This window comes from Choloepus didactylus, chromosome 21, assembly GCF_015220235.1.
Source record: "Choloepus didactylus isolate mChoDid1 chromosome 21, mChoDid1.pri, whole genome shotgun sequence".
NCBI classification, from domain to species: Eukaryota; Metazoa; Chordata; class Mammalia; order Pilosa; family Megalonychidae; genus Choloepus; species Choloepus didactylus.
This window is the reverse complement of record NC_051327.1, coordinates 8556900-8582319: the sequence shown is the minus strand read 5'-3', so window position 1 is coordinate 8582319 and position 25420 is coordinate 8556900. Positions and strand designations below refer to the sequence as shown.

Genomic DNA, 25420 nt, shown 5'->3' with positions numbered 1-25420 from the left:
TATTTACTGAATTCATGTGGGCAGCAGGCAACATGGTTTTAAAATTTTTACACAATGCTTAGTTAAAACATTTTTTTTCTGCATACGGCATGTCAAGGAAGACTATAAGATTGAAGTACTCATTGAAAAACATGTACTTTAAGGCTTACTTTATACTATATACCAGCGATTCTTAAAGTATGGTCCCTGAAACAACATCAGCAATAATTTGTAAACTCTTGCAATTAATAATTATGTGGCAATATTTTGTCAGAATTCTCTAATAAGACAGAGAAGTTACTAAGGGGCCTGATGACATGATCAATATTAAATGAATCACAAGTGGCACGTGTCTTGGTTGTCCCTGCAACAAATACGTAAATGTGTTGCATAAGTAAGCCTCTAACTTTCAATAAGAATCAGAGAGCTTATCAAAGAATGACTGGGGATCAGAATGATGATGATGATCTGGTTTGGACTGAGACTACCCAGGGCATGTGGGTGACAGAGGGCAGCAATCTACCCACCCCCTTAAACCAATCATTTTCCATTTCAAAATGAGGAGAACCACCTACCCATCTATGGTAGAATTATCAGTTTCTCATCAACCACCCAGCCTTCCTCTGATTTCCTCCCCTAAGGGTAGGCAAAGCACTAATCAGGCAAAGCTGAGAGGAGAGAGGAGGCCATCACCATCTCCAGATTCCCAGATACATCAGTCAAAAGTCTCCCAGATACCCCGGGCCAAAGCACATTCTCATTCAGTGTGCTCTGAGAGCAACAGTTGAAGTGTTTTCTATTCCCATGAGAAAATAAAATTCAATAGACTGATATCTCTGTTTAATATTTTTTAGAGAAGTTGTTGGTTTCCAGAAAAAATATGCATAAAATACAGATTTGCCATATACCACCCTAGTATAAACAGCTTGCATCAGTGTAATACATTTACACAATACATGAAAGAACCTTTTTATAATTGAACTATTAAACTATAGTCCATTGTTTGCAAGAGTTCACTTTTTTCATTGTACCGTTCTATTTTTAAATTTTTTATTCTAATATTACCATCGGTTACAATAACTTTACAATCTATACAATTAGAAACTGTACAATTTAAGCATTAATTTCCCATTCCCTAGTCCCAACCTAACCCTCAGTTAACCCTAGTCCAGATTCTGACACTATGAGTTTGTTTATTCAAATTATTTCATGTCAGTGAGCTCATACAGTAGTTGTCCTTTTGCTTCTGGCTTATTTAATTCAACATGATGTCTTCAATATTCAACCACAGGTTGCATTTTTGCATGTATCAGAACATCAGTCCTTTTTAGTGCTACATAATATTCCATTGTTTACATATATCATATTTAATTTATGCATTCATCAGTTGATGGACAGTTGGATTACTTCCACCTTTTAGCAGTTATGAATAATTCTGCCATGAACATTGGTGTGAAACTTCTTTTTAAGTCTCTGCTATCAGTTTTTTGAGCTATAACTCAAAGTGGGATTGCTAGGTATACCTATTTTCACAAAGAGGATTCGTTCCCACCAAGCAACATGTCTATGGGGTACATTTATTAGCCATCCAGGAATAAATCTAAAATTGAAATTGTTCAGATCATCATCAAATGAGGTATTTCAGAAATCTTCTGTGTTTGTTAGTCCAAGGACAGAAATACTGTTAATAGTGTAGCATACTAAGAGTTCCCAGGGATCACATAGGAGATTCTGTAAAATGATATATCCATGGGAGACATCCATCATCTCTATCATTTGAATGCTCTTGTTCCTGGTAGGGAACTTAAAAACACAAGAGTTTAATTGCTCTATAATAATCTGCTTCCTAAATTTATATTTTCTTCATTACAGAGCTTTCCCAAAAACTAAAAACTTATTTAATTATGTTCAAATAGCCAAAATAAAAAAAAAAAACTAGGGAGAAAACAATATGTAAGGATAGTAGAGTTTTCATTTGAGACATAATTTACATGCCAGAAAAATTCACTCTCAGAAAGTGTCCAATCTGGTGACTTTTAATAGATTGACAATATTGTTCAAATACCACCAACATCTAATAGCAGAATATTTTCATTATTCTCAAATGAAATCCCAAACTCATTAACAGTCAGTTACCACTGCTCCAAAAACCCTGCTCAGCAGCCTCTGGAAACTACTAATGTACTTTTTTTTTTTTTTTTTTTCTGGATTTGCCTATTTTGGACATTTCATGCAAACTGTGGCTTTTTATGTTTGGCTTCTTTCACTCCTTTGAATCCTCACTTCTGTCAATCCTTTCACGATTCAAGGATTATCCATGTTGTAACATATATTGGTACTTGGTTTTTTAATTGCCAAATAAAATTTCATTGTATGGTGATAATATGTTTTGTTTATTCACTGGCTAGGCATTTTCAATGTTTCCATTTTTGGCTATCATGAATTAGGCTACTATAAACATTCATAGAGAAGTTTTGGAGTGGATATAAATTTACATTTTTCTGATATATAACTGGGGGTGGAATTTCTGGATCAATTGGTAATGTTAGGTTTAATCTTTGAGGAACTACCATGATGATATTCAAATAGTTGCCTCATTTTATATCATCATCAGGAATGTGTAATTTTTCCAATATCTACTTCTTTGACAACACTGGTTAATTGTCTTCCTGTTTATTTATAGTCATACCAGTGTTTATGAATTGGTACCTTTTTGTGGCTATTTTAATTAATGCTTTAATTCATATATAATTCACATACAATTCACTTAAAGTGTACAGTTAGTGGAGATGAGAATTCAATATTTTATATTGGGCCCAGTGCTCTACCATTCCCCAAAGGACACCTTGTCTGGACAGACACATATGCATTCCCAAATCCAGGGATGGGACTCCACTACACCAGTATATAAAGTAGATGCAGCAAGTCCAAAGAAGCAATTATGTACTTAATGTCAGGCAAATGGGATCAGGCCTCCCTGAGATTAATCTTCCTGCCAATTAATCAATATCCTATTTCACTTATGCCTGTAAAACTACTCATTTTCCAATTCAGATAAAAATTCAATTGTGAAATTTAGTATGTCAAAGCCAAGGAAAGGAACAAGACTGTATCAGATATAGCCTCTCAATTTTAATTAAACAGATTTCAAACTTTATTCATGACAATAAGATTATATCCATATTAAAATATTTGTAAGTCACAGCTCATTCCAATTTCTTTCTGATTTTTCCAGGATTTGATTTGTTCAAGGAGCTCAGCTTGGTCTCTTCTCCAGCCTTCACTCTACTATTGCAAATAGGAAGCAAAAGTGAAAAGAAACTGATTTAAATAAGTGTGGAATTGTACACAAGAGAATTTGGGCATACTCTTTCACCTGTCATTCTAGAGTCAAGCAATTGCCTTGGTAAAATGGAGTGGGGAATGTGCCACAGGCCTCGAGGCTGGAAAGGGGCCCAGAGTTGGGTGTTTGGAGCCTGACAAAAGGCTTCTGAGGAAGGTGATCCAGTGAACTTCTATAACATGCTTCTGAAAAAATTTTTGTGACCAATTAACAATGGTTTGTGAGGATAATTCATATGGTTCACTTCCATTGTGAGTGGAATGACTTGTCTCACTGTCTTCCTATAATCTCTTTGCCAGCTCTAGAACTCCACATGACATAACTCAACTAGTCCCAGAAGCTTTAACTGATCAAGGAGGGTATCAGAGACCTGACTCTCTCTAATCAACCTACACAATTTCTTATGGACTTCTAGATAAACTTCTCGATGTCCACAAGAAATTGTATAGTAAGGATGAGAAATATAAAAGAGTTCAGCCACATGTCAATTACCCAAACCTGGAGACACACTTCAAACTGAGAACAGAACCCTGAACTTGTATCTCCTGATATGGAAAATGTTGAGAAATGGCATTCAATAAGTAAGGTTTTTTTATTTCTCTAATTTATATTATCAACGTTCATAACTTATTATACTTGTTCCTTCTTGAACTTAAGCTGAGCATTTTCCTACATTATCTCCTTATATTTAGATTTCACTTTCATTTCACCTTAAAGAGTTTCATTTAGGGCATTTTTAACCCTCAGCAAAACAATCCCAGTATTGAATCAAATCTTAATAACAAATATTTAATTTATTCCAACTACATGTCATGTAACTTTAATTTTCCAAGACATAAAATGTTTGTTTTTCAACAAAGCTATGGTATATGATGAAAATTCTATAGCAGGATTAGACACTCTTATCCATAACTTTTCAGTGGTATTCATAAAAATAACACCAACATTTTTTGTTAATATTTATTTTCCCAATATTTCCATGTAAACTAAAAACAAAACATATACTAGTATTTCAATAGAAACACTGAGACATATACTAAATATAAGAAACCTAAAAAACTGTATTATAAGATACAACTATAAAACTGTATTATAAGTTTTAGTACATATACTAAAAATAAGAAACCTAAAAAACTGTATTATAAGATACAACTATAAATTTCATGTAAAAAAGAATGATGTACAGTGAGCCTAAAAGAAATATCATCTGCAAAAAGATATAAGGAATGAAAAACATTGAAGGTGTAAACATCTAACAATTTCACAGGTATTTTTTGTATCCTGGATGGCAGTGCTGAATTATGAAAAAACTGCAATTATGAACAAAGACATGCTTCTTAGTCATTTAAATATGAAAAGAAGTTCTGGTACTAATACTTAAAATTCTACATTAATATTCAGAAGAATGTTCAGTTTCCCAAACACCCACTATTCCTGGTGATGAACGTATAGTCTCATCCTAACTTGTGCAACTACAAAGCTCTGCCCATTGAAGAGTTTCATCATGAGTTTTCCCTCATATAATCCATGTGTCTTTTCGCATGTGTGTTTTCTAGAACAATGTGCCCCATCTGAAAATGACCAGTGAAACTGAGATAAAGGAAGGACTTTCCAGGAGTGTAGCTATCACATAAGGTAAAGCTACAGAGGAGCTGTGCCAGGAGAGACGGTGGGATCTGAATGATGAGTTGTGGCCCCTCTTTAGTTGACTTTTATTTTTAATATCCTTTATTGTGCTTTTGATCCCCATAGATTCTGCTATGTTTCTTTTTAAACCTTCTAATTATTCTTTTTGCTCACACATTGTCTTCTTGATATCATTCAGTTCTATGTCCACAATTAGTTTAGTTCTATCCATCTTTTCCTTCAAATCTTGAGTTGATTTATATTTGTTCTGAAATTATTTGATTAGCTGTTTCAAAGTCTGTCTTCTCTGAAGTTTTATGTTGTTCCATTGACTGAGCAATATATTCCTATTTCTTATAGCTTGTAACTTTTTGCTAATGTCTTTTCATCTGATTATTTTTATGTACTAGAACTTAAGGTCACTTTCTCCCTCTTGCATAGGGTTTTACGTAGATTGGCTTCAGGTTAAGACTCTTGTTTGACACTTGGTCCAACTTATACAGAATCTTTAGAGTAGCTCATGTTTAATTGTTCAGATTTTCTCAGGTCTTCTGCCTTTGTTTCATGACCTGGATATGCGGTAGAACATTTAAGCTTCCCCTCTTATGTGCAATTCTTTCACCTTTAGGAGAGAGTGTCCTTTCCTCTGTTCTTTCTCTGGGAATACTGATCTTTTTTGATTGTTTGGGGGCATAATTTCTACTCAGCTCCTATAATTTTTTTGAACTTCTCTTCCTCACTCAATGCCCCCTTTTCATTACACTTTTCATTCCTGGGACCCATACTGCCCTACAGCAGTTCTTTTTTTTTTTTTTTTTTTTTCCCATCAGGCTCTCCTGCCATGGGTTACTTTACTGCAAGGTTATCTCACCCCAGGAGACACATGGGGGTCACTGTTCAAAAATGTCAGTGTTTATTTTTTATTTATGTGATGCAGAAGAGACTGGATGGCAGTGTAAACCTCTTGCCAAGTGTTCTGTCCCTGCCACTTTTATTTCCTGGGGGACTTTTGTATGCACATTCTTATCATCAGTTTTTGTTCTGTCCTGGATCTCTAATGTCTGTGGACTTGTGTCCCTGGGCCTGGATATGGGTGGGGATCTAACTCACAGCTGTGTCTCTGGGGTCTGTATTCATAGCAGGAGGCCTCCAGGCAGGAGAGTTTTGATGTTTTCTTTTTTTTTTAATTTTTCTTCTATTCAAGGTTTGCGGAGTCTTTCCTAGTCTCTATCATCCTCCAGATTTCCAAGGAAGTCCTTTTATTAGGGATACATTCCTACAGGATACTTTACATTGCCATTTTGATGATAGCATATGACATCTTCATTTTATGGTTAAGAAGACTGAGAATTCCAGTGTCTTGTAACTGATTTATCCCATGTTTTTCTAAGGCACTATGCAAGTTTCTCATCCCTCACCTACTGTGCTGTTTTTTTTTTTTTTTTTAATTTTCATATGTAGCTACTTTATCAGAGATCTTTATTTATTCCTGTGGTGCTGAGTAACTCCCCAGTGTCCTTCATTTCAACCTGCAGGACTTCCTTTAGCATTTTTGGTCAAGCAGGTGTCCTAGCCTAGAGCTCTCTTAGTTTTTTTAATCTTCAATGTATTAGTTTCTCCTCCAATTTTGAAGGATTTTTTGTCACATATACAATTCTTTGATAGATTTATTTTTCTTTCAGATCTTTAAATGTATCTCCACATTGTCTTCTGGCCTTCACGGTTTCTAGTGAAAGATCAGCTGTTCAACATATTAAGGATTCCTTGTATATGACAAGTTGCTTCTCAACTACTGTTTAAATCTTTATTTTTGTCATTCAACACTCGGATTATAATTTGTCTTGATAAACATCTCTTTCTGTTTATCTTCCCTGAAGTTCAATGAGTGTAATGGTTGTATATATTCGTGTCTTGAATGCTGGAAAACTTTTGGCCATTACATTTAAAAATAATTATCTGCCTGCTTTCTCTTTTTCTCTTCTCCTTTTGTGATTTACATATTGTGTGTGATGGTATGCTTTATGGTGGCCTATAGATCCTTCAGGTTCTGTTCATTTTTCATCATTTTTTTCCTCCTTCTGGGCTGGGAAATTTTGTTTGCCTTAATATCAGGTTCATGGAATATTTCTTCTGCCTGCTGAAGAAAAGATAAGAAGAGGCACTTAATGGTCCTCCCCTAAAGCCTTCTAATATGTTGATTTCATTCTTGTACTTTCAATTATTGTCAGATAATTTTCTGTTTTTTAACTGATATTTTCTGTTAATCCATTTTATCAGCTCTAGGAAACTAGTACTGATTGTAAAATCAAATACATATCCTAGTGGTTTTGTTTGTTGTGAGCTGCAGTCATGCATTTGTTGAGTGATTTTGTATACAATTTTTTTCATAGATGAGGAAAAATGTGTTTTATCTCTTTAAATTCCCTTAATAAATGCTTCCCTGGTAGCTGTTCTACACATGAAAGGGCTGCATCAATGGCCAGCCTTAACACTAGCCCCACAGGGATCTGTCAGACACATCAAGATGTACAGGATCTATATCAGAGGACAGGGTTTTTATGGTCCACCTGATGTCAGCAAGCCACAATACCTAAAGAGGTTGGTGCCCCCAATAACTGCTGTCTAGGGATATGGCCAATGATGGTGGTAATTGCTATGCAAAATGCCAATATGCACTCAAGTGTAACAGTCTTTGGTAAAATGGTGTTTGACTAGCCTCCTGAGATATGAAATAACTGAATCCGACAGGACATTTTGTCAATTCAAAAGTTGTTTTGGTAGAGGGACCAATTCCTGGAGCTTCCAAGTGTATCATATTCCATGACTTCTCCTTGTGTTTTTGTTTGGATACTTTCTGTTAATCTGTATTCACACTTACTGATTGTGTCTTTTAGAAGTTCAGTCTCTCAAATGCACTTTTTTCTTTTCTTCATCTCCAAATCAAACCAGTTAATCACTTCTCAAATGTTCAATAGATATGTTAAGGAGATTGACATTTGCTAATATAATTTTCATATTTGTATTTATTTTTATACACTTTTTATTGCAAAATATAACATATATACAAAAAAATGATAAATTTCAAAATACAATTTAACATGTTGTTGTAGAGCAAATTTCAAACTATAGTATGGGTTACATTTCCACAGTTTCAAGTATTTCCTACTGGCTGTTCTAAGACAGTAGAAACTAAAAAGAATTATCTATATAATGATTCAGCAGTCATAGTTATTTGTTAAATCCTAACTTCTATGTTACAAATCCTCCCTCTCATTTGATCATTTTCTCAGTCTTCAGGGATATTTGGACAATGACCACTCTAACTTCTTCATATTGAAAAGGGGTGTCGACATTATGGTGTAGGTGAATGCAGTGTATTGATATTCTGACAGAGACTGGTACCTCCAAGGTTCAGGGCTTATCTGGCATAGGAAAAATTTGCAGGTTTTAAGTTTCTGGAAAATAAACTTGCTATGTAAAACTTTTACAAAGTCTTAGATAGAGCCCTGGGTTTTCTATAAGATTTTCTGGAATACTGTTGGATGGGGCATGACACACCATTGCAATTTGTAATATCTGACTGAAGCTTGCATAAGAGTAACATCCCGAATGACTTCTTGACTCTACTTGAAATCTCTTACACAATGAAACCTTATTTTGTTACATTTCTTTTCCCTCTTTGGGTCAAGAAGGCATTGTCGATCCCATAACACAGCCAGGCTCATCCCTGGGACTCATGTCCCACATTGCCAGGGTAACTTACATCCTTGAAAGTCATGCCCCACGTAGAAGGGAGGGCAGTGAGTTTATTTGCAGAGTTTGGCTTAGAGAGAAGCAACCTCTGAGCAACAAAGGGTGTTCTCTGAGTGTGACTCTTAGGTGTGTTTATAAGTAGGCTTAGCTCCATCACTACATAAAAATAACATATATACATAGCCACCCATAGAAGAAAACCCAAATCACCCCATATCCCTTATCTCCCCAATTATTTACTTCTACTACTAGTGTAGTACTAGTAAGGTATTGCTATTAACATAGACCATGGCATTCAATAGGTATTTTTTCCCATATACCACTCTATTTTTAACTTTTTGTACAAGTGTCATACATTTTGAAGTAGTCCACGCAAGACCTTATTTTTATTTGTAGTATGAATTGATGAGATACATGACTTTGGACAACACCTTTCAATCATATTCACCTTCAATAGGCGCTATTACTTATAATCCCACTAATGAATTACCATCACCCCTATCCATTACAAAACATTTAAGATTAATATCATTAACAAGTCTGTACATATTAAGTAACAACTCCCCCTTCACCAGCATCGGTCTATCTCTATGTCCCCTATATTCAACATTTTAAGACTCTGAGTTTACATTTTCTAGATGATTCACTTTAGTGAAACTATAACATATCTGTACTTTTGTGTCTGGTTTATTTCACTCAGCATTATATTTTCAAGGTTTATCCATGCTGCCATATATTTCAGGACACCATTCCTTCTTACTGCTGCATACTATTCCATCATATGTGTATACCACATTTTGTCTATCCACTCATCTGTTGATGGACACTTGGATTGTTTCCCTATCTTGGCAATTGAGAAGAATGCCACCATGAATATCAATGTGGAAATGTCTGTTCATGCCATTGCTTCCATATCTTCTGGGTATATGCCTAGTAGTGTAATTGCCAGGTCTTAGGGAAACTCAATATTCAGATTTCTGAAGAAACACCAAACTGTCTTTCACAGCAGCTATACCATATTACATTCCCACCAGCAGTGAATAGCTGATCAATTTTCTCTACTTCCTCTCCAATAGTTGTGGTTTCCTGATTTTTTAATAGCAGCCATTCTCTTCAGTGTGAAATTTTAGCCCATTGGGGTTTTGAATTGCATTTCCCTAATAACTAACGATGATGAACATTTTTTCATGTGCTTTTTAGCCATTCGTATCTCCCCTTCAGAAAAAATGGTCTATTAATATCTTTTTGCCCATTTTATAATTGGTTGGTTTGTCCTATTCTTGTTGAGTTGTAGGATTTTTTAATATATACTGAATATTAAACCCTTATCAGAATACGGTTTCCACACATTATCTTCCATAGATAACCTTTTTGACAAAGGCCTTTGAAGGACAGAAGTGTTCAGTCTTGAAGAGTCCCCATTTAACTATTTTTTTTTTTCATTGCTTGTGCTTTGGGTGTAAGGTCTAAGAAGATACCTCCTATGAACAGGTTTGAAAAGGTTTCCCTGTATTATCTTCAAGGAATTTTATGGTACTGGATCTTCTATTTAGGCCTTTAATCTACTTTGGTTTATGTTTTTTTACAGGGTGAGAGGTGTAGGTCTCCTTTCATTCCTTTAGATATGGATATCCAGTTATGCCAGGCCCATTTAATGAGGAGACAGTTCAGTCCAAGTTCAGTGAATTTGGGGACCTTGTGAAAATCAATTGACCTTATATATCTTGGGGCCAGTACCAAACTCTCAACTTGATTCCATTGATCAATATATCTAGCGTTGTGCCAGTATGGTTGTTTGACCGCTGTGACTTTATAATAAGCTTTAATGTTAGGAAGGGTAAGTCCTCCACTTCATTCTTTTCCTAGGATGCCTTTGGATATTCAAGGCTCCTTTCCCCTCCAAATAAATTTGATACCTAACTTTTCCCAGTCTGCAAAGTAGCATGTTGAAATTTTGATTGGTTTGACTGGGAATGGTGTTAGTTCTTTTTGAAATGTTTGATAAAATTCCTCTGTAAAGCCATCTCACCCTGGATTTCTCTTTGTAGGAAGGTTTTGGGTGATCGATTGAATCTCTTTGTTTGTGATTGGTTTGTTGAGGTCTTCTATTACTTCTTTTATTTATTTTTTTTTTTTTAGTGTATGCTTTTTATTTCATGCTGATTTTTTAAAAACAGACATTTTACCTTTTAAAAATATAAAGTTTAAAAAAGTGATGTCTACTCATTCACATCAGGACAAATTCCCAGTTAAAAAATACTCTTCATTTTTACAGTTATTAAATGGAGAGCATACTTGCCAACAGTCATCATGTTTGTAGACCTTAACTACCTAAGAAGGAAGTAGTCAAGCCCCCAGGTCTCTAATTCCACATTTATCGAAAAGAATTTTATGGAGGTTTTGGGGTTTTCCCTATGTTAAAATAATAATTAAAAAAAATAGATTCTAGTAGTGATGATTGTTTTTAGGCTTTGGGTATAACATTTTCCTGGATGTTGAAGATGATTATAATCTAGGTTTCATGGATGAACATAAACACCTTAAAGATACTTGTTAAGTGTTCTTTTCTGCTTGCTATTTGGCTATATTAAACTGAAATACAAATTTCTTTTAGGATGAATATCTTTTTTACTTGTTTGGCAAGTGATTGTCAGGGAAATATGAATGAGCATGATAATGGAATTCCTTATATTTGTTATTTTGCTCTCTGTACCTGTTTTTATTGAGATATTTGTCTACATAGACTGTGGCTACCTATACATTCACATTTACTTCATTTTGCTGCTTGGTAGGCAATTTTTTAAATATATTTTTCTTTGTATGTACTAGTTTGAAATTCATTCAAAATCATCTTCTATGGTAGGCAGCTTTGGCTTAATAGTATTCACTAAAACAGAGTAGAGCAGGAATGTTCATTTCCATAATATTGCATGTATGGTAAAGAAATTCATTACTAGTAAATTTACTTTGTTTTGATGTTTGCTACATACCTCAGTTTTCTTTAATATCTATATATTTCTTTTTATTTCTGTGATGTGTTTTTAATTCTTAGTATGTTATGTCTACCTTCCTAGAACTTATTGTATCTTCCTCCATGTAAATCATACATATCACATTTATTCATTCATGAATTGTTATTATTACTATTATAACCATTTTATAGATGAGGAACCAGAGGCTCAAAGACATTAAAAAACTTTTTTCTTTCCAAAAACTTTTTTTTTTTTTGAGAAATTCCCTTTCAGGTAGTCATTTTGACTTAGAAGCAGAAGGCAAACCTGAAAAGGGTTTACCAACTGGACTGGGTTATTTATGAATTCTAGGAAATTTCATATAAATTGCACAAGCAAAATGACACATGAAGATTACAATGGCAAGAGCTGTACTGTTTTCCAATGAACCCAAAGCACGCCTTTGTTAAAAGCTGTCTCTCCCTGTTTCTGACAGTGTACCGCTCAGAGCAAAGAGGCTGGCAAGGGAGTCAGGATACCTAGGTACTATAACCTGGTATACTTCTTGAGTCAGTATAGGTTGGTCATTATTTTTAGGATATTGTCCATTTCATCTAAATTGTCTAGTGTGTTGGACAGCCGTACATACTATCTTCTTGTGATTTCTTTTTTATTTCTTCAGGGTCAATGGTAATGACCCCCCCACTCTTTCCTGATTCTATTTGCATCCTCTCTCTCCTTTTTCTTTGCCAGCCTAGCTAAGTGCCCAACAACTTTATTTCTTTTCTCAGAGAACCAATTTTTTGTTTTACTGATTCTCTCTGTTGTTTTATTTTTTGGGTCTCCAATTTATTTATTTCTATTTTAATCTTTGTTATTTACCTTCTTCTACTTGCTTTAGGGTTAGTTGGCTATTCTTTCTCTTGTTCCTCCAGGTGAGCAGTCAAGTCCTCACTTTTTTGCTGTTGCTTACTTTCTAATAGAAGCATTGGGGAAATATATATCCTCTCAGTACTGACTTTGCTGCAACACGTTACTTTCGATATGTTATATTCTCAATATCATTCATCTCCAGATATTTATTGATGTCAGTTGTAATTTCTTCTTTGACCTACTGGTTGTTTAAGAGTGTGTTATATGACATCCAGATATTTGTGAAATTTCTGGTTCTCTGGTGGGTAGATTTCCAGCTTCATTCCACTGTGGTCAGAGTAAGCCCTTTGAACAATTTCAACTATAAAACTTATTAAGGAACTTAAAAGTGCTTAATTAGCAGATTGAAGACAGTGTAGAGCACAGCAAAAGCAAGAAGACTTATCCTTAATAGGATACCTCTTATCCTATTCCCCCACCAATCTTCATCCCTCCAAGGACTAAACGGACCCTCAACTTCAGCCTGCTCCCCGCCTGTCACGTGAAAACAGATTCTCCGCGTGCCCGTCACGTGGGCCGGGACCGAACGACCGCGCGCACGTCACCTCCCAAGAGCCCTCGCGTCCCCGTTCACCCGTGCACACGTGCCCACCCACCCCCGCACCACATGGGGGCTTCGCCGTCGCCGCCGCCGCCGCCGCTGCCTTTAGCCCATCCCCTTCGTGTACTCAGCTCCAAATCGGGTCCCAGAAGTCATCCCCTTCTTCTCCCTTCCTCCTCCCTCGCGTTTGCCCCCCGCCGCGTGCCCCGAGCGCCAGCTCACCTTCCGCGCGGGCTTGGGCGCTGCAGGCCAGTCGAAGAGGCGCCGCGGCCGTGGCCCATCTCTGCCCCCGCCACGGCACTTGCTCGGGTGGCCGCCGCCGCAGGAAGCTCGACAGCGGCGCTGCGGCGCTTCCAGGTGGGTCCCCGCCTCCCGATCCCGCCGCTTCCCGCAGCACCAGCGGCTCCTTCGGGTCCCCTCCTTTCTCCTCTTCGCTGGGACGGGCGAGCGATGGCAGCTGCAGGCGCGCTCACTACACCGCCTGCCGGTAACCTAGGCCCGTGCAGTGCCCGGGGCCGCGAATGCCAGCCCTTTGCAGCCCGCCTTCACCCCCGGGCGAAGGTCGGTCTTCTGAGGACAGACTCCAGTCCATCCCCGATGACAGGTTAGTTGGGTCCTACCCATGGAGTAAAGACGTGCCCATAGCTCCACTATTGAAAATCCGCTTCAGCCTGTCCCCGTGGCCTCTCCAGAGTATTTGTAAACTCGGACTCCTTTTAGCAGTGTGGTCTCAGGCTAGGAAAAGATGTCCGAGTGTCTATTATATACGCACCTGCCTATCTCAGCTCCAGCCCCGCGGCCGCTTGCTCATGTTTCTGGCATTCCACTGTTCCTACAGCACGCAAGCTCAGTCCACTTCAGGCCTGTGCACTTACTGTTCCTCTGGCTGGAATACTTCCCCTAGATTTCTTTGAACTCCTTCGATGCACATTTCGGTCCCTGGTCCAAAGGTCCATATCACAGGGCTGCCCAAAAGAGCATACTTATCCTACCACTCTTGCTCCCTTTATCCTGCTTTATTTTATTTCTTCCTAACACTTGTCACTTCCAGGCCTTATTTATTTGTCAGTCTCCTCACCACCAGGAATGTAAGATCCTTAAAGATTGGGACTTTGTCACTTCTGCTCATTGTTCTATCTACAGGGCTCAAACCATAACTGGCACAAAGCAGTACCCAATAAATACTCTGTCAGAATGTATCCCTCAGCTATATTGAGCATGTAGGAAAATAAAGCCCAACACACACTGATGAAAGTAAACACTTCCCTTGGGTAGATGGTACCATAGAAAACCTCACCATTTCTGAGCTGTGGAAAAGCCGAACTAAACTTTCTTACTGTGTCTATAATTTGGAGATTGTTCCAAAAATATCAAATCCAGAGGTAGAAGCCTTTAACTAGAGCTCTTCTGCAGTGTCATGTACTGCTTCATTGCCTTTTGTATTCTTTTTTATGTCTTGGAATTTTTTTTCATGCAAGTGGATAAGTTGTCTTTTTTGTTATTAATAGAAGTTATTGAACAATAAAAAGCAAACAAAAACTTATTGAGGCCTGTTTCTTTGCTCCAGTATATGATTTATATTGGAGAACATTGCATGAGCCCTAAAGAAGAATGTATATCCTGGTGGTTTTAGGGTGTAACTATCTATATATGTCTATTAAGTCTAATCCCTTTATCCATGGTTTAGGTTCTCTATTTCATTATTGATCCTCTGTCTGGTTGCTCTATCTACAGAAGAGAGTATTGTATTGAGGTCCCCCAGTATTATGGTAGAAGTGTGTATTGTTCCCTTCAGTTTTGCCAATGTTTCACTTATGTACTTTGGAGCTCCTTGGTTGGGTGCATCAACATTTATGATTGTTATCTATTCTTGTGAACTGTCCCATTCATTATCATGTAGTGTCTTTCATGTCTCTTGTGATATCTTTGCATTTAAAGTCCATTTTCTCTGATATTAACATAGTTGTGGATTCCCCAGCTTTTTTTTCCTTACAGCTGCAGGGAATATCTTTTTGCAACCTTTCACTTTAAAATTATTTGTATCCCTGTGTATAAATGAGTCTCTCATAAACAAAATAAGATAATATTTTAAAAATCATTCTGCTATTCTCCATCTTTTAAATGGGAAGTTTGATCTGTTAACATTCGAAGTTATTACTGTAAAGGAAGTTCCTGAATCTAACATCTTATCCTTTGTTTTTTATTTGTCAGATCTATTTTTTTCTGCCCCCTCTCTCTCTTTTTAAGTTACCTATACTAATACTCTTCAATTCTGAGCCCTCCTCTACACCTCTATCCCTTGACTTATTTTTTCAGCTGACGGGACTCCTGTTAATATTTCTTGCAGGGCAGGTCTATTGTTAATAAATTATCTCTGTACTTGTTCATCTGGGAAATTTTAATCTCTCCTTCACTTTTTTTAAATTTAATTTGATTGAGATTGTTCACATACCATACAATTGTCCAGAGATCCAAAGTGCACCATCAGTTGCCCATGGTACAGTTGTGAATCAATCACCAAAATTACTTTTTTTATTTGTAGAAGATTTTCATTACTACAGAAAAGAAATAAAGACAAAAAAAGAAAAATCAAATCCTCCCAAGCCCCTAAGCACCCCCTTCCCTCCATTATTGACCCATAGTATTGGTATAGTACATTAGTTACAGTTGATGAAAGAATGTTAAAATACTACCAACTGTAGTATAGTTTGAAATAGGTATCTTTCCCCCTATATACCCCTCTATTATTAACTTTGAGTTATAGTGTCATAAATTTGTTCTAGTTCATGGAAGAGATTCCTAGTATTTGTACAGTTAATCACAGACATTGTTCACCATAAGATTCACTGTTGTGTACATTCCCATCTTGTAACCTCCAACTTTCCTTCTGTTGACATACATGACCCTAAGCTTCCCCTTTCCACCACAGACATACACCATTCAGCACTGTTAGTTATTCTCAAAATAATGTGCTACCATAACCTCGGTCCATTTCCAAACACTTAAGTTCAACCTAGTTGAACATTCTGCTCATAATAAGCAACTGCTCCTCATTCTTGAGCCTGTTGTATATCCTGGGAACCTATATTTCATGTCTATGAGTTTACATATTATAATTGGTTCCTATCAGTGAGACCCTGCAGTATTTGTCCTTATATGTCTGACTTATTTCACTCAATATAGTGCCCTCAAGGTTTCTTCATCAACCCGTTTTCTTAAAGATGGTTTTGTTCACCTGCCATGCTTTCCTTCCTAAGTAAACAATTGATGGTTTACTGTATAGTTATGTATTTATGTATTCACCACCATCACCACTATCTATAAAAGGACATCTCTAATTCTTCCACAAATAAAGAGCAAGAGTCAAAGGAGGTGGAGAGGAGTTAAAATGGTGGCAGAGAGAGGAGTGTAAGACTGTTAGTCCTCCCCTGGAACAATTCATAAATGACCAAAAAACTAGTAAATAACACGGAATAACTGCAGGGAGACAAATGTGACTGTCCACTCATCATCCATCAACCTGAATTGGGAGGAATGCCCAAGATTGCAGCATAAAATCTGTAAGTAAAAACTGCAGACCCATGCTGAGAGCCGAGAGCTGAGAGACCCTCCCTCATGGAAGCCTTGTGGTGTTAGAGAGCAGCACTCTCTAGCCCAGCTCCAACTGGGGTTTAAATATTAACTGCTCAGTACAGACAGCGACTCCCCAACAAGCACACAGAGGCTTTTGGTGACAACTGACCTTGAGAAAGTGAGGGCATATATCTGTCTCAGGACAAGGAGCCCAGAGGATTGGGTGCTGTCTCTGGCTGATGGGTGAATCTGGGGGCTTTCTCTCCCTTTCTGTCTCTGTGGAGAAAACCTCAGCCATTTTCAGCACACAGAGCTTTGCAGTAAAGAAAGCCTAAGCCATTTTAAAATCAAAACACTTTGATCAGCAGAGTCAGAGAAACTAAGAACTTATTGATATGCAGAAGACCTCTCTGGAGGGGGCATAGCTTTCCAAGAGGAAAGGGAGGGGCCCAGCTCTACTGCCTGCCTTACCAGAACCAGACCCCAAAGCCTGGGGGAGAAGAGCCATGGGCCACACCCCCTTACATCAACTGGTGACAGGCTGACAGGTGCACCTGCCAGGCAGAAAAGCACAGGTGTGTCAGGCCTCTAAGAAAAACCATCAGGGAAACCGGATACTGAATATTTCCTCCTTCTGTGAACTGAGTCTGTTCTCATCTGAGAAAACCCAATTGGGGTGGCCTAGGAGGTCAGATGCCTAGACAACAGAGAACTACAACCTACACTAAGAAAAACGAAGTTATGACCCAGTCAAAGGAACAACCATACACTTCAACTGAGATACAGGAATTTTTTTTTTTTTTTAATCTTCATTTTATTGAGATATATTCACATACCACGCAAGTCATACAAAACAAATCGTACTTTCGATTGTTTACAGTACCATTACATAGTGGTACATTCATCACCCAAATCAATCCCTGACACCTTCATTAGCACACACACAAAAATAACAAGAATAATAATTGGAGTGAAAAAGAGCAATTGAAGTAAAAAAGAACACTGGGTACCTTTGTCTGTTTGTTTCCTTCCCCTATTTTTCTACTCATCCATCCATAAACTAGACAAAGTGAAGTGTGGTCCTTATGGCTTTCCCAGTCCCATTGTCACCCCTCATAAGCTACATTTTTATACAACTGTCTTCGAGATTCATGGGTTCTGGGTTGTAGTTTGATAGTTTCAGGTATCCACCACCAGCTACCCCAATTCTTTAGAACCTAAAAAGGGTTGTCTAAAGTGTGCATAAGAGTGCCCACCAGAGTGACCTCTCGGCTCCTTTTGGAATCTCTCTGCCACTGAAGCTTATTTCATTTCCTTTCACATCCCCCTTTCTGGTCAAGAAGATGTTCTCCGTCCCACGATGCCAGGTCTACATTCCTCCCCGGGAGTCATATTCACGTTGCCAGGGAGATTCACTCCCCGGGTGTCTGATCCCACGTAGTGGGGAGGGCAGTGATTTCACCTTTCAAGTTGCTTAGCTAAAGAGACAGGGCCACATCTGAGCAACAAAGAGGCATTCGGGAGGAGGCACTTAGGCACAACCATAGGGAGGCCTAGCCTCTCCTTTGCAGCAACCATATTCCCAAGGGTAAAACCTGTGGTAGAGGGCTCAACCCATCAAACCACCAGTCCCCTATGTCTGTGGTCATGTTAGCAACCATGGAGGTGGTTAGGCGAATACCCCTGCATTCTCCACATGGCTCCTCAAGGGGGCACTACATCTTTTTTTTTTTCCTTGTTTTTCTTTTTTTTTTTTTTTTTTTAACTTTCCCTTCTTTTTTAAATCAACTGTATGAAAAAAAAGTTAAAAAGAAAACAAACATACAATAAAAGAACATTTCAAAAGAGACCATAACAAGTGGGAGTAAGAAAAAGACAACTAACCTAAGATTAAACTGCTTAACTTCCAACATGTTCCTTACCTTACCCCAAGAAAGTTACCTAATATAGCAACATTTCTGTGAACTTGCTCTACTACTATACCATCAGAAACTAATAGACCATAGTCATTCCTGGGCATCCCAGAACGTTTTAAATAGCTTATCTGTTCTTCTTGGATTATTGTTCCCCTTCCTTAATTGCTCTCTCTTGCTAGTTCCCCTACATTCTACATTATAAGCCATTTGTTTTACATTTTTCAAAGTTCACATTAGTGGTAGCATATAATATTTCTCTTTCTGTGCCTGGCTTATTTTGCTCAGCATTATGTCTTCAAGGTTCATCCATGTTGTCATATGTTTCACGAGATCGTTCCTTCTTACTGCCGCGTAGTATTCCATCGTGTGTATATACCACATTTTATTTATCCACTCATCTGTTGAAGGACATTTGGGTTGTTTCCATCTCTTGGCAATTGTGAATAATGCTGCTATGAACATTGGCGTGCAGATATCTGTTCGTGTCACTGCTTTCCGACCTTCCGGGTATATACTGAGAAGTGCAATCGCTGGATCGAATGGTAACTCTATATCTAGTTTTCTAAGGAACTGCCAGACTGAATTCCAGAGTGGCTGAACCATTATACAGTCCCACCAACAATGAATAAGAGTTCCAATTTCTCCACATCCCCTCCAGCATTTGCAGTTTCCTGTTTGTTTAATGGCAGCCATTCTAACCGGTGTTAGTTGGTATCTCATTGTGGTCTTAATTTGCATGTCTCTAATAGCTAGTGAAGCTGAACATTTTTTCATGTTTCTTGGCCATTTGTATTTCCTCTTCAGAGAACTGTCTTTTTATATCTTTTGCCCATTTTATAATTGGGCCGACTGTACTATTGTCATTGAGTTGTAGGATTTCTTTATATATGCAAGATATCAGTCTTTTGTCAGATACATGGTTTCCAAAAATTTTTTTCCCATTGAGTTGGCTGCCTCTTTACCTTTTAGAGAAATTCCTTTGAGGTGCAGAACTTCTAAGCTTGAGGAGTTCCCATTTATCTATTTCTCTTTTGTTGCTTGTGCTTTGGGCGTAAAGTCTAGGAAGTGGCCGCCTAATACAAGGTCTTGAAGATGTTTTCCTACATTATCTTCTAGGAGTTTTATGGTACTTTCTTTTATATTGAGATCTTTGGTCCATTTTGAGTTAATTTTTGTGTAGAGGGTGAGGTAGGGGTCCTCTTTCATTCTTTGGATATGGATATCCAACTCTCCCAGCCCCATTTGTTGAAAAGACCATTATGACTCAGTTCAGTGACTTTGGGGGCCTTATCAAAGACCAGTCGGCCATAGATCTGAGGGTCTATCTCTGAATTCTCAATTTGATTCCATTGATCTATATGTCTATCTTTGTGCCAGTACCATGCTGTTTTGGCAACTGTGGCTTTATAATAAGCTTCAAAGTCAGGGAGTGTAAGTCCTCCCACTTCGTTTTTCTTTTTTAGAGTGTCTTTGGCAATTCGAGGCATCTTCCCTTTCCAAATAAATTTGATAACTAGCTTTTCCAAGTCTGCAAAGTAGGTTGTTGGAATTTTGATTGGGATTGCATTGAATCTGTAGATGAGTTTGGGTAGAATTGACATAATGACATTTAGTCTTCCTATCCATGAACATGGAATATTTTTCCATCTTTTAAGGTCCCCTTCTATTTCTTTTAGTAGAGTTATGTAGTTTTCTTTGTATAGGCCTTTTACATCTTTGGTTAAGTTGATTCCTAGGTACTTGATTTTTTTAGTTGCTATTGAAAATGGTATCTTTTTCTTGAGTGTCTCTTCAGTTTGTTCATTTCTAGCATATAGAAACATTACTGACTTATGTGCATTAACCTTGTATCCCACTACTTTGCTAAATTTGTTTATTAGCTCTAGTAGCTGTATCGTCGATTTCTCAGGGTTTTCTAGATATAAGATCATATCATCTGCAAACAATGACAGTTTTACTTTCTTTTCCAATTTGGATGCCTTTATTTCTTTGTCTTGCCGGATTGCCTTGGCTAGCACTTCCAGCACAATGTTGAATAACAGTGGTGACAGCGGGCATCCTTGTCTTGTCCCTGATCTTAGAGGGAAGGCTTTCAGTCTCTCACCATTGAGTACTATGCTGGCTGTGGGTTTTTCATATATGCTCTTTATCATGTTGAGGAAGTTTCCTTCAATTCCTACCTTTTGAAGTGTTTTTATCAAAAACGGATGTTGGATTTTCTCATATGCTTTTTCAGCATCTATTGAGATGATCAATTGATTTTTCCCTTTTGACTTGTTAATGTGTTGTGATACATTGATTGATTTTCTTATGTTGAACCATCCTTGCATGCCTGGAATAAACCCCACTTGGTCATGGTGTATGATTTTTTTAATGTGTCTTTGGATTCGATTTGCAAGTATTTTGTTGAGGATTTTGCATCTATATTCATTAGGGAGATTGGCCGGTAGTTTTCCTTTTTTGTAACATCTTTGCCTGGTTTTGGTATTAGATTGATGTTAGCTTCATAAATGAGTTAGGTAGTGTTCCATTTTCTTCAATGTTTTGAAAGAGTTTGAGTAAGATTGGTGTCAGTTCTTTCTGGAAAGTTTGGTAGAATTCCCCTGTGAAGCCATCTGGCCCTGGGCATTTATTTGTGGGAAGATTTTTGATGACTGATTGGATCTTTGCTTGTGATGGGTTGGTTGAGGTTCTATTTCTTCTCTCTTCAGTCTAGGTTGTTCATATGTTTCCAGGAAATTGTCCATTTCCTCTACATTATCCAGTTTGTTGCCATACAGTTGTTCATAGTATATCCTTATAATTTTTTAATTTCTTCAGGATCTGCAGTTATGTCACCTTTTTCATTCATTGTTTTGTTCATATGGGTCTTCTCTCTTTTTGATTTTGTTAGTCTAGCTAGGGGCTTGTCAATCTTGTTGATCTTCTTAAAGAACCAACTTTTGGTGATATTTATCCTCTCTATTGTTTTTTTGTTCTCTATGTCATTTATTCTGCTTTAATCCTTGTTATTTCTTTTCTTCTACTTGGTTTAGGATTGGTTTGCTGTTCATTTTCTAGCTTCTTCAGTTGATCCATTAGTTCTTTGATTTGGCTCTTTCTTCCTTTTTAATATATGCATTTAGTGCTATAAATTTCCCCCTTAGCACTGCTTTTGCTGCATCCCATAGGTTTTGGTTTTGTGTTCTCATTTTCATTCGTCTCTATATATTTAGCAATTCTCTTGCTATTTCTTCTTTAACCCACTGATTGTTTAGGAGTGTGTTGTTTAACCTCCAGGTATTTGTGAATTTTCTAAGTCTCTGATGGTTATTGACTTCAATTGTATTCCATTGTGGTCAGAGAATGTGCTTTGAATAATTTCAATCTTTTAAATTTATTGAGGCTTGTTTTATGTCCCAGCATATGATCTATTTGCTGGAGAAAGTCCATGAGCACTAGAGAGAAGAATGGTATCCTGGTGATTTGGGATATAATGTTTCTATATATGCCTGTTAAATCCAATCATTTATCAGATTGTTTAGGTTTTCAATTTCTTTATTGGTCTTCTGTCTGGTTGATTATCTATAGGAGAGAGTGATGTGTTGAAGTCTCTCACAATATTGTGGAAACATCCATTGCTTCCTTTAGTTTGCCAGTGTTTCTCTCATGTATTTTGTGGCACCTTGATTGGGTGCATAAACATTTATGATTGTTATTTCTCCTTGTTGAATTGCCCCTTTATTAGTATGCAGTGGCCTTCTTTGTCTCTCAAAACATCCCTACATTTAAAGTCTATTTTATCTGAGATTATTATTGTACCTGCTTTCTTTTGGCTGTAGCTGCATGAAATATTTTTTTCCATCCTTTCACTTTCAGTTTCTTTGTGTCCCTGTGTCTAAGATGAGTCTTTTGTATGCAACATATTGATGGTTCATTTTTTTGATCCATTCTGCCAATCTATATCTTTAATTGGGGAGTTTAATCCATTTACATTCAACGTTATAACCGTGAAGGCGTTTCTTGAATCAGCCATCTTATCCTTTGGTTTATGTTTGTCATATTTTTCCCCTCTGTCTATTAATGTCCTTTATTGTACCCATACCAAATCTCTTTAGTACTGAACCTTTCTCCAAGTCTCTCTGTCCTTTTTTTGTTTCTCTGTCTGTAGGGCTTCCTTTAGTATCTCCAGTAGGGCAGGTCTCTTGTTAGCAAATTCTCTCAGCATTTGTTTGTCTGTGAAAATTTTAAGCTCTCCCTCAAATTTGAAGGAGAGCTTTGCTGGATAAAGTATTCTTGGCTGGAAATTTTTCTCACTCAGAATTTTAAATATATCATGCCACTGCCTTCTCACCTCCATGGTGGCTGCTGAGTAGTCACTACTTCGTCTTATGCCTGTTCCTTTGTATGTGGTGAATTGCTTTTCTCTTGCTGCTTTCAGAACTTGCTCCTTCTCTTCTGTGTTTGACAGTGTGATTAGTATATGTCTCGGAGTGGGTTTATTTGGATTATTCTATTTGGGGTTCGCTGAGAGCATTTATGATTTGTGTATTTATGTTGTTTAGAGGATTTGGGAAGTTTTCCCCAACAATTTCTTTGAATACTTTCCTAGACCTTTACCCTTTTCTTCCCCTTCTGGGACACCAATGAGTCTTATATTGGGCGTTCGTATTATCTATCATATCCCTGAGGTCCATTCAATTTTTTCAATTTTTTTCCCCATTCTTTCTTTTATGCTTTCATTTTCCATTCTGTCATCTTCGAGGTCACTGATTCGTTGTTCAACTTCCTCTAGTCTTGTACTATGAGTGTCCAGAATCTTTTTAATTTGGTCAACAGTTTCTTTAATTTCCATAAGATCATCCATTTTTTTATTTAGTCTTGCAATGTCTTCTTTATGCTCTTCTAAGGTCTTTTGATTTCCTTGTCTCCCGTACTATGGTCTCATTGTTCATTTAGTTCTTTGAGTAGCTGCTCTAGGTGCTGTGTCTCTTGTGATCTTTGATTTGGGTGCTTGGGCTTGGGTTATCCATATCGTCTGGTTTTTCATATGCTTTATAATTTTCTGTTGTTTTTGGCCTCGTGGCATTTGCTGAACTTGATAGGGTTCTTTTAGGATTTGTACACCAATTGAAGTCCTTATCTCTAATTTATCAGATCTACGCTTCGTGGAGTACACTTTCTCTAACTAACCAGCAGGTGGCGTCCACGAGCCACCTGTTCTCCACAAGCCAGTTCTCCCCTGCTCAGCCTTTTTGGTGAGTGGGGGAGTGATCTTGTGGGGTCCAATTGGTGTACCAAGCTTGCGTGTGTAGTTGGTGTTGCCTGCCCTGTATATGGGGCGTGTTTCTGGGCGTCAGGGAGGGGGGGTGGCTCTACAATCAAATCTCCCTGGTGATCCTAGAGTTTTAAAGCTGCTGCAATAGTCTAATCCTTCAGTTCAGTCCTGCCACAGTTTGTCTCTGCCACTGACCCACAGTCCTTGGTATTGGCGTATGGCTCCTGAGACTTGCAAGTGGGCCCCTCTTCCAGGCCGTGCACCCCGGGTCCTCTGTTGAGGGATGACTGTGCTATGTCACAGGTGAGTGCCGTCCCCCCCAGGGCAGTTCTGGGCTGCTGGGCTGTGTAGGGTGGCTCCCAGTCTGCTGAAATGGTGGCTGAATGGGGCTTTGTTAATTCACACTGCTCTACCTTCCCAACTCTGGGACAAGCAGCTGAGGTTGCAGGGAAGGCTAATGTCCACGCCCAGTTTTGTGATGTGTGCCTGTTATTTGAAGCACTTCCGTCACACTGGGTTGTCTGGGGCAGTTCTGGGCTATGGGGCTGGCGATGGGCAGGAGTGTTTCCTGTCCTCCAGGATGATGGCTGTGAGCGGACACCCCCCTTTCTTGGGAAGTTGTGGTGTTTAGTGAATTTTCTCAGCCACTGGATTATTGCATTTTGTCTCAGAGCTCTCCTAGTTCTGCTCTTGACTTGACCTGCCCAAATTGCAAGTCTTTAAAGCTTTCTGTATTGGGCTTCTTAGAGTAATTGTTTTAGAAAAAGAAAAAAGGATTAAAAAAAAAAAAAAAAAGAAAAGAAAAGGGCCCTCCTCAGAGATCTAATGGGTTATGAAATGCTAAGAGACAAAGCACCAGGGCCATTAAGGAAAGGTCCACAGGGCAGAGAGATCAGCTTTTCTTCGGGATTTGCATATGCGCCTCAGGGCCTGAGCTCGGGCCTGAGCTCTGCCCTTCCCTTTCTATGTTCACCAGAACTCCAAAAAATCTTCCGCTTTTATTTTGGAGTTTTCGTGTGTTTTTTTTCTATGCCTGTCTCTCTCTGCTGGGCTGGCTGCTCTCAGATTCTCTGGTGTCTGGTCTCCATCTGTCTATGGTTGGAGTTTGGATCAGCAGAATGAGTTTCCGATAAGGGCTGCCACTGCAGTTCTCCCTTCTCCTTCCTGGAGCTGACAGCCCCTCCTCCCACGGGACTGAGCCTGGCAGGGAGGGGCGCGGGCTGGCCGCAAAAACTTACAGATTTCGCTGATCTCAGCAGTTCCACGTTTTCATGAGTGTTGTATGAAGTATGCCCAAAGTCAGATTGCTCTGTGGTGTCCGTCCACGCAGTTCCTGGCTTTCTACCTACTTTCCTGGAGGAGTAACTAAAACATACAGCTCACCAGTCTGCCATCTTGCCCCGCCCCGAGATACAGGAATTTAAACAACAAATGCTAAATTAATGAAAAAAGTTTAGAGATTTTGCAAAACAGACAGAGGCTGTATAGAAAACACTGGGCATACATAAGGCAGAAATCAAAAGTTCAAAAAAACACCTAGTAGAATGT

General features: G+C 38.2%; 1 protein-coding gene and 1 long non-coding RNA gene across 2 annotated transcripts in view; one reads left to right on the top strand and one right to left on the bottom strand.

Annotated features, from left to right (window-relative positions):
* Positions 1–2161: 2161 nt before the first annotated feature.
* Positions 2162–13939, bottom strand: LOC119517550. The gene is made up of 2 exons (XR_005213547.1): positions 13349–13939; positions 2162–3267 (listed from the first exon to the last, which is right to left on the bottom strand). It is a non-coding gene; the product is annotated as an uncharacterized LOC119517550 (long non-coding RNA).
* LOC119517548 (atherin-like) overlaps positions 13160–25420 on the top strand; it is a 45253-nt gene continuing 32992 nt past the window's right edge. The window contains exon 1 of the mRNA XM_037814371.1: positions 13160–13730. Within this exon, the coding sequence (XP_037670299.1) occupies positions 13193–13730 (538 nt within the window). The 5' untranslated portion in view covers positions 13160–13192. The remainder of the gene's footprint in view (positions 13731–25420) is intronic.